Source organism: Bombina bombina, chromosome 3 (assembly GCF_027579735.1).
Source record: "Bombina bombina isolate aBomBom1 chromosome 3, aBomBom1.pri, whole genome shotgun sequence".
Lineage (NCBI taxonomy): Eukaryota > Metazoa > Chordata > Amphibia > Anura > Bombinatoridae > Bombina > Bombina bombina.
In genome coordinates this window covers 593,504,478-593,515,160 of record NC_069501.1, presented here as the reverse complement: position 1 = coordinate 593,515,160, position 10,683 = coordinate 593,504,478, and the positions used below count along the sequence as shown (strand labels likewise).

General features: G+C 36.5%; 1 protein-coding gene across 1 annotated transcript; it reads left to right on the top strand.

Annotated features, from left to right (window-relative positions):
* Nucleotides 1-328: 328 nt before the first annotated feature.
* GJA9 (gap junction protein alpha 9) lies at nucleotides 329-1,906 on the top strand. The gene has a single exon (XM_053704795.1). The coding sequence runs from the start codon at nucleotides 329-331 to the stop codon at nucleotides 1,904-1,906; it is 1,578 nt and encodes a 525-aa protein (XP_053560770.1).
* Nucleotides 1,907-10,683: the final 8,777 nt, after the last annotated feature.

Below are 10,683 nucleotides of genomic sequence, written 5' to 3'. Positions count from 1 at the left end.
CTACCTAGACATGCTTTTCAACAAAAGATACCAAGAGAACAAAATAAATGTAATAGTAGAAGTACATTTAAAAAGTCTCTTAATGTGGATACTTTATCTGAATCATAACTTTTATATCCCTTAAAAATAAGTAAACACACACAGAGAAAGGTAAGAGTGACTAAAGAAACAAGTCAGCGTTTGACACATACATCAAAGCTACACATTCATAATCATATCTTAGCATCGAATGTAATGCTTTGACCTGTAGCTGGACACAGCTGCAACAAATTATTTCACAACCTTTTCTTTTTTTATCCCTTTTCAGTGTTGAGATGGTGGACTAAAAATGGGAGACTGGAATTTCCTAGGAGTCATCCTGGAGGAGGTCCACATTCACTCCACTATTGTCGGTAAGATCTGGCTTACCATCTTATTCATATTCCGGATGCTTGTCCTGGGTGTCGCAGCTGAAGAGGTTTGGAATGATGAGCAATCTCATTTTGTATGCAACACAGAGCAACCTGGGTGCAGAAACGTCTGCTATGACCAGGCATTTCCTATATCACTGATCAGATACTGGGTCCTGCAGGTTATTTTTGTGTCCTCCCCTTCTCTGGTTTACATGGGCCATGCCATCTACAGACTGAGAGCACTAGAGAAAGAAAGGCACAGAAAGAAAAACCAACTAAAAGGTGAACTTGATGGAGTAGACTATGAAATGACAGAAGATAGGAAAAGATTAGAACGTGAACTCCGACAACTTGAGCAAAGGAAGCTGAACAAGGCACCACTTCGCGGCTCCCTTCTCTGCACATATGTTATTCATATATTCACCAGATCTGCTGTTGAGGTTGGCTTCATGGTTGGACAGCATCTGCTGTATGGTGTTCAGCTGGCTTCACTTTACAAGTGCCATAGGGACCCATGTCCCAATGTAGTTGACTGTTTTGTATCCAGACCTACTGAGAAAACAGTGTTCATGCTATTCATGCAATGCATAGCTGCTGTTTCTTTATTTCTTAACATACTAGAGATTGGACACCTTGGGGTGAAAAAGGTCAAAAAAGGATGTTTGGTACGATATAAGATTAAAAATGAGTTTGATGATTTTTATGCATTAAAATCACATAAAAGTTCTGCAGTGACTCATACATGCATGGATACATCTTCCAGCCCACATAAGACATTACCTTCAGCACCCAGTAATTACACCTTGTTAATGGAAAAACAGAATGATCCAGCAGTATATCCTATTTTAAATCCTCCCTGTACTTTTCTCCCAATTGAAGATGAACAGACAGAGAACTGTAATACTTGTATTCATGATGAGCAAGAAACTAAATCAATAAATGAGATGAATTCAGAAAACATAGTAGAAACTAATTTCCAAAATGCCAGCTTACACACCAATGAAATAATAAGCAAAATGTCTAGCCCAGAAGTAAAGACTATACAAAACCGTGCAGAAAGAAGAAAAGGTTGCATTAGAAGTACCCATTCAAGCGTGGAGAGTGCCCCATGTCTGCAAATGGGAACTATGCCTGAAATGTTATCTAAAGACACCGTTGATTGTCTATTCCCAAATACTGTATACAATGAGAACACTAATATAGTCAAAAAGTCTCGGAGAATTAGTGCTCCACTAAACTTCTCAAGAGTGGTGGAAAGGGGTGGCTTTGCTCTTGATACTGCATGCAGCAATAGAGGACGAAACAGCTTATGTGGCACTAGATCGTGGACGCCATCAAAAACCGACGTTAAAAAAGGCAGCAGACCCCATACACCAGACTCTACAGGGGAGACAGGCTCGGATTCCAAACAGAACAAGACAGGCGAAGGTTCCGTGACTTTCTCTCCATCACGGAGGATGTCATTGGCAAGTAATGCCAGCAACCGACGTTTCCCTACAGATCTCCAGATCTAACCGGTAGTACCTTATCTATAGAATGCACATCAGGCAAAGATAAAAAAAAATAATTATCTATAATTCTTAGCGAAGCTAATGGGAGATCTTTGTCTTTATGTGTCAGAAAAAGAAAATGTTTAAAATAATATTTAAGTCTGCCCATTAGTTGTTTTGTTCAAAGGGTAACCCATTGCAGATCTTTTTCAATATGGAGAGAGAGAAAAGAGAGGCTAGCAATCACTATAAAAATATTAATAATTATTAAATTATTATACATACTGTAAAAAATATATATTCTATGGATTACTTGGATTTTTTTTACAGTATGTATAATAATTTTTAATAATTATAATTATTTAATATTTCAAGAACTGTGCGCTAGCCCAAAACTACATTAGACTTAAAGCGCAAAACACAAATCGCGTTACGCATATTTTACATTCCAATGATCTTCACATAGAATTTTTTTTTATTATTAAATATATATTTCTATTTATAGTACTGTGCAAAAGTCACCACCTGCGTTGTAATTTTAGCAAAGATTTAATGACTATTCATATTTATTTTTTAGTCTCTTTATTTAGATACAAACAGAAAATACAGGAAATATGTGCACAAAATATAAAAAAACAAATAAGTTAGGTAGTAAGCATTCATTTCTCACATTAGTTACCTTCTTTTTTATAATGTGTTGCTCTTTTGTACTTTGTTAAATCCCTGAGCTTGATATTCAAAAGCTTGTCGGCATGGAGAGAAATCATGCACAATCTTTTGGAATTGTTTTTAGACCTGCTATTGTAATGTATTGTAATGTAGGAGTCTCTACTTTACATCAAGAACCCTGCATAGCGAGATAAACATCTTTCTGAAATGTACTATAAATTGACATAACTATCTCTCTTTGTGTTCTGAATGCATCCCCCCCCCATCTCTGTACATTCAAAAATCCTTTTGACTTTTTGTAACAGTTACTTTTCTGTGTTTCTATTTTTTAGTATTTAATAACTATTTTAATTCCCTTTACTTTTTTGATGTTAGAGCACTTCTGCATATTTTGGCTCTATCTTGCCATATTTATCAGCCTTAACTTACATATAGCTATATTAAAGGGGCATACAATTTAACATTTAATCTCCCCATAAAATATGTAGTTAAGGAAAATAAAACCAAATTACAATATACAATTATTATTTATTTTGTCTACTTGTGCTGTACAAATTAGTACAATACCTTATTCCACGTTTTCCTAGTGAGGCTACCAGGCTTTTCAACCGTATATACCTGAACTGTTCTTGATTTGCAAAATTGCAGTGTTAAATGAATTTGAAAAAAACAAACGCCCAGATTACGAGTTTTGCGGTAAGAGGGGTGCGTTGCTAACTTGCAGTTTATTCTCACCGCTCACTTACCTTGATTGCTGGTATTACAGGTTTTTACAAACCCGGAGTTAAAAGGCAAGAAGTGAGCGTAGAGCAAAATTGAGCTCCACACTGCACTCCAATACCAGCGCTGCTTAAGTCAGCGGTGAGCTGGTTGTACGTACTCGTTTTACGATTTCCCCATAGACATCAATGGGGAGAGCCGGCGGAGAAAAAGTCTAACACCTGCAAAAAAGCAGCGTAAAACTCAGTAACGCAGCCCCATTGATTCCTATGGGGAAACACATTTTATGTTTACACCTAACACCCTAACATGAACCCCGAGTCTAAACACCCCTAATCTTACACTTATTAACCTCTAATCTGCCGCCCCAGACATCGCCGACACCTACATTATACTTATTAACCCCTAATCTGCCGCTCCGGACATCGCCGCCACCTACATTATACTTATGAACCCTTAATCTGCTGCCCCCATCGCCGACACCTACATTATATTTATTAACCCCTAATCTGCCATCCCCAACGTCGCTGCCACTATTCTAAATTTATTAACCCCTAAACCTAAGTCTAACCCTAACTCTAACACCCCCTAACTTAAATATAATTTAAATAAATCTAAATAAAATTATTATAATTAAAGGGACATGAAACCCACATTTTTAAATTTACTTCTATTATCTAATTTCTTTTATTCTCTTGATATTCTTTGCTGAAAAGCATATCTAGATATGCTCAGTAGCTGCTGATTGGTTGCTGCACATAGAAGCCAAGTGTGATTGGCTCACCAATGTGCATTGCTTTTTCTTCAACTAAGGATATCTAAAAAATGAAGCAAAATAAATAATAGAAGTAAATTGTAATGTTGTTTAAATTTGTATTCTCTATATGAATCATGAAAGAAAGATTTTGGGTTTAGTGGCCCTTTAACTAAATTATTCCTATTTAAAACTAAACACTTACCTATAAAATAAACCCTAAGCTAGCTAAAATATAACTAATAGTTACATTGTAGCTAGCTTAGGTTTTATTTTTAGTTTACAGGCCAGTTTGTATTTATTTTAACTAGGTAGAATAGTTACTAAATAGTTATTAACTATTTACTAACTACCTAGCTAAAATAAATACAAATTTACCTGTAAAATAAAACACAACCTAAGTTACACTAACACCTAACACTACACTACAATTAAATAAATTACTTAAATGAAATACAATTAAATAAATCAAATACAATTAGCTAAATTACAAAAAGAACCCCACTAAATTACAGAAAATAAAAAACAAATTACAAGATCTTTAAACTAATTACACCTAATCTAAGAGCCCTATCAAAACTAAAACTAAACTATCAATAGCCCTTAAAAGGGCCTTTTGCGGGGCATTGCCCCAAAGTTATCAGCTCTTTTACCTGAAAAAGAAATACAAACAGCCCTCCCAACAGTAAAACCCACCACCCACACAACCAACCCCCCAAATAAAAGCCTAACTAAAAAAAACCTAAGCTCCCCATTGCCCTGAAAACGGCATTTGGATGGGTATTGCCCTTAAAAGGGAATTTAGCTCTATTGCTGCCCAAAGCCCTAACCTAAAAATAAAACCCACCCAATACACCCTTAAAAAATTCTAACACTAACCCCCGAAGATTCACTTACCTGGAGAACTCTTCATCCAAGCGGCAAGATGTCCTCAAGGAAGCCAGCAGAAGTGGTCATCCAGACGGGAAGAAGTGGTCCTCCAGAAGGGCAGAAGTCTTCACCCAGACAGCATGTTCTATCTTCATCCTTCCGACATGGAGCGGCTCCATCTTCAAGACATCCGGTGCGGAGCATCCTCTTCTTCCGACGTCTTCTTGCTGAATGAAGGTACCATTAAGTGACGTCATCCAAGATGGCGTCCCTTAGATTCCGATTGGCTGATAGAATTCTATCAGCCAATCGGAATTAAGGTTGAAAAAATCCTATTGGCTGATGCAATCAGCCAATAGGATTGAACTTCAATCCTATTGACTGATCCAATCAGCCAATAGGATTGAGCTCACATTCTATTGGCTGTTCCAATCAGCCAATAGAATGCAAGCTCAATCCTATTGGCTGATTGGATCAGCCAATAGGATTTTTTCAACCTTAATTCCGATTGGCTGATAGAATTCTATCAGCCAATCGAAATCTAAGGGACGCCATCTTGGATGATGTCATTTAAAGGTACCTTCATTCAGCAAGAAGACATCGGAAGAAGAGGCTGCTCCACGCCGGATGTCTAGAAGATGGAGCCGCTCCGCATCGGAAGAATGAAGATAGAAGATGCCTTCTGGGTGAAGACTTCTGCCCGTCTGGAGGACCACTTCTGTCGGCTTCATTGAGGACATCTTGCCGCTTGGATGAAGACTTCTTCCGGTAAGTGAATCTTCGGAGGTTAGTGTTAGGATTTTTTAAGGGTATATTGGGTGGGTTTTATTTTTAGGTTAGGGCTTTAGGCAGCAATAGAGCGAAATTCCATATCAAAGGCAATGCCCATCCAAATGCCCTTTTCAGGGCAATGGGGAGCTTATGTTTTTTTAGTTAGGCTTTTATTTGGGGGGTTGGTTGTGTGGGTGGTGAGTTTTACTGTTGGGGGGATGTTTGTATTTCTTTTTCAGGTAAAAGAGCTGATTTATTTGGGACAATGCTCTGCGAAAGGCCCTTTTAAGGGATATTGGTAATTTAGTTTAGGCTAGGGTTTTTTTTTTTATTTTGGGGGGGCTTTTTTTCATTTTGATAGGGCTCTTAAATTAGGTGTAATTAGTTTAAAGATCTTGTAATTTGCTTTTTATTTTCTGTAATTTAGTGTTTTTTTGTAATTTAGCTAATTGTATTTAATTTATTTAATTGTATTTAATTTAGGTAATTTATTTAATTGTAGGGTTAGGTGTTAGTGTAACTTAGGTTAGGTTTTATTTTACAGGTAAATTTGTATTTATTTTAGCTAGGTAGTTAGTAAATAGTTAATAAATATTTAATAACTATTCTACCTAGTTAAAATACAAACTTGCCTGTAAAATTAAAATAAACCCTAAGCTAGATACAATGTAACTATTAGTTATATTGTAGCTAGCTTAGGGTTTATTTTATAGGTAAGTATTTAGTTTTAAATAGGAATAATTTAGTTAATGATAGTAATTTTATTTAGATTTATTTAAATTATATTTAAGTTAGGGGGTGTTAGGGTTAGACTTAGGGGTTAATAAATTTAGAATAGTGGCGGCGACGTTGGGGATGGCAGATTAGGGGTTAATAAGTATAATGTAGGTGGCGGTGATGTTAGGGGTGGCAGATTAGGGGTTAATAATATTTAACTAGTGTTTGCGAGACGGGAGTGCGGCGGTTTAGGAGTTAATATGTTTATTATAGTGGCGGTGATGTCGGGAGCGGCAGATTAGGGGTTAATATTTTTATTTTAGTGTTTGCGATGCGGGAGGGCATCGGTTTAGGGGTTAATAGGTAGTTTATGGGTGTTTAGTGTACTTTTTAGCACTTTAGTTATGAGTTTTATGCTACAGCTTTTTACCATAAAACTCTGAACTACTGACTTTAAAATGCGTTAGGAATCAAGTTGAAAGTAGAGAATGTACCGCTCACTTTTTGGCCTCCCAGGACAAACTTGTAATACCGGCGCTATGCAAGTCCCATTGAAAAAAGACTTTACGAAATTTACGTAAGTTGGTTTGTGTTAAGGCCAAAAAAGTGTGCAGTGCCCCTAAACCTGCAAGACTCGTAATACCAGCGGGCGTTAAAAAGCAGCGTTAGGACCTGTTAGCGCTGCTTTTTAATCTTACCGCAAAACTCATAATCTAGCCGATAATTTGCAATGCAGCACTTAATTGTTGATATTGCTTAAAGTTTTATGTCCATTTAAGCTGCTGTTCATGCATTGTTGTGAACCCTTCAAATTAAATTGACCTACCAGGAATTTTCACCTTGTTTTACATTTTCTTTCATACAGGTGGTGAGAGTCCATGATCCATTACTCTTCTCTACCACTAGGAGGAGGCAAAGATTCCAAAACCCCTAGAGCTCTATAAAACCCCTCTTACCTCACACATACCTCAGTCTTTACTTTGCTTCCGCTAGAGTTTGCTTTGCAGCTTGTTTTCTATATGGGATCCCCCCATATCCAGGATCACCCCAGGAGACAACACGTTCTGGAAGCAGTGAAGGCAGGAGGAGCGTTCGCATAAAAGATACAGGAAAAATCTTGTTGGCTCTTTCTTGCTGAAGGAACGCTTCTACGGTAGTCACACCTGTTAATACGCGTATGTATACGGCTCCTCCTCTGCATGCTAACATGTTTGTTGCATTTTCCTGTTGGGGATGATGCCTGGTTTATCTGGCTTTGTGGCACTTTGGGAGTCATAATTTGATCATCACATTACTGTCTGACCTATTCCAACTTGGATTACAAATGAATAACATTTCAAATGAATAACATTTCACAGTGGATCAATTTATGTCATTGTACTCTTTACCTTGGTGCACCAGATTTTCCTCAGCCGGCTTGATTTATGTGTGAATACAGGGATCCCTTGTATGAGTGTGCTTTTAGTATAATAAAGTATTTTTGGTATATTGTATTTCTCCTGGTTTTTATTTTATTTTATTTTTGTACAGTTGTGCTGGTTTTTCCTAGACTTTTAGAAACTCCTTATTTTGGAGTATCTACTTTCTTTTGTGATATTGTTTATATTTATCTTTTCTAGGTAGCACCTGTTCTAAATTATACATAAATTTACATATTTACCTTTAAAGTGTGCTACCCACACCTTTTTATATGTTTAGTATGGTTTATGATTGTTTGTTTCACCTCATGGGAAATCTTTCATAAACCCTCGGTCACAGGGACGTATCTTCTGCCTCCCTTTATGAATCTACAATATACTCCTATTCCATAACCTCTGCCGATATGTTTCAGTACTGGTTTGGATGTCTGCTACTTGATTGCTAGTGGACGAGTGTCTATTGGTAAGTATATTATGGGCACTTCTTTATTTTAAAAGTTTATCTATATATGTTATTATAGATGGCCCTGGGACTATTCACTTGCTTTGTGTGCAGCGTTTTTTTTTTTTTTTGCTGGCTTCGTTTTTTGCGTGTCAGTCTGTTTTCGCACGTCGGGTTTACACTCATTAGGTTAGTGTACGTCCCTTTAGGAGCTGCAGGGTTTTTTACATGCCGGGTTTGCTTGTCAGATTTGCGCATGTCCCTTTAGTTTTTCTGCAAGTTGTGTATGCATATCGGGTAAGCACACGTTTGCTTGGGTTTTCTGGCACGCACAATCTCATTTAAACTGTCAGTTGTTTGGAGCACATTTGGAGGTAATGTTATTTTCTCCTGTTTTTTGTGCTTTTCAGCTCGGTTTAGCGCAATGTTCCTGTCAAAGCTACTTAGGTGGGGGTAAAGGATTTTCATTCAAAAGCATTTTTAAGTTGTTTTGCTATATGCTATAATATACCAGCAGGATTTTGTCCCTAAATCTACCCAAGAAACTGAGTCTCCTGAACGCCTTTCTACCATTATTAGGTGTTCTTATTGCAAGAAAGCTGAAGTACCCTCTTTTGCTCATTTATGTGGCTTATGTTTAAATTTGTTAATGCAAACAGACTGATCTAATGCTGTTTATTTGGGTACTAATGCATCTACTCTTTGTTCATTACAGGTTAATGCTGAAGTAGTGCCTCCTGCCATGAAAACGTTTATCAAGGCTGCAGTCTCTGCAGCATTGGCTGCTCTCCCCCCTTTAAATAAGCGTAAAAGGTCTGTTAAGATTTTACCTTCTACAAGTACTATGTGTACAAACTCTCAAGCAATGATACAAGGTGCGCCTATAAAAGTCAGCTATACAATCTAGTTTGCAAATTGAAAATAGGTCAAATCTATTGGTCACCTGATACAGTGCGTGTTTTACACAATAATAGCATTTATTTCTAAAATCAAAATATCAGATACACAAATATATTGAGTAGTGATTTGAGTAAACATATATATTTTAAAAACACAATGCAACCGGTGGTCTTCTCAATTAACAAATACATATAAAATATTCCAATAAAAAAATAATATTGTGTTTAAGAAATTCTGCTAAACATTTTGCTAAAAAATATGTGATGAAAATGGATGAAATGGAAACTGATATTCCCTCTTTTTTGTTTAAAGTTGAACAGATTTGTTCTCTTTTAAAAGAGGTCTTAATTACTTTAGGGGTTAAAGATCCTAAAGCTTCTGATAATAAACCTTGTAAGCGTTAATCTCCCTGAGATTTTCCCTGTGCCTGATACTGTCTCTAAAATCATAGCTAGGGAATGGTCTAAGCCAGGTGTATCTTTTATTTCTTCTTCAAGGTTTAACCCCTTAATGACCACAGCACTTTTCCATTTTCTGTCCGTTTGGGACCAAGGCTATTTTTACATTTTTGCGGTGTTTGTGTTTAGCTGTAATTTTCCTCTTGCTCATTTACTGTACCCATACCGTTTTTCTCACCATTAAATGGACTTTCTAAAGATACCATTATTTTCATCATATCTTATAATTTACTATAAAAAAATTATAAAATATGAGAAAAAAATGGAAAAAAAACACTTTTTCTAACTTTGACCCCCAAAATCTGTTACACACTTACAACCACCAAAAAACACCCATGCTAAATATTTTCTAAATTTTGTCCTGAGTTTAGAAATACCCAATGTTTACATGTTCTTTGCTTTTTTTGCAAGTTATATGGCCATAAATACAAGTAGCACTTTGCTATTTCCAAACCATTTTATTCAAGATTAGCGCTAGTTACATTGGGACACTGATATCTTTCAGGAATCCCTGAATATCCCTTGACATGTATATATTTTTTTTTAGAAGACATCCCAAAGTATTGATCTAGGCCAATTTTGGTATATTTCATGCCACCATTTCACCGCCAAATGCAATCAAATACAAAAAATCGTTCACTTTTTCACAAACTTTCGGTTTCTCACTGAAATTATTTACAAACAGCTTGTGCAATTATGGCATAAATGGTTGTACATTTTTCTCTGGGATCCCCTTTGTTCAGAAATAGCAGACATATATGGCTTTGGCATTGCTTTTTGGTAATTAGAAGGCCGCTAAATGCCGCTGCGCACCACACGTGTATTATGCCTAGCAGTGCAGGGGTTAATTAGGGAGCTTGTAGGGTTAATTTTAGCTTTAGTGTAGTGTAGCAGACAACCCAAAATATTGATCTAGGCCCATTTTGGTATATTGCATGCCACCATTTTACCGCCAAATGTGATCAAAAAAAAAAAAAAGTTGCATTTTTCACAATTTTAGGTTTCTCACTGAAATGACTTACAAACATCTTGTGCAATTATGGCATAAATGGTTGTAAATGCTTCTCTGGGATCCCCTTTGT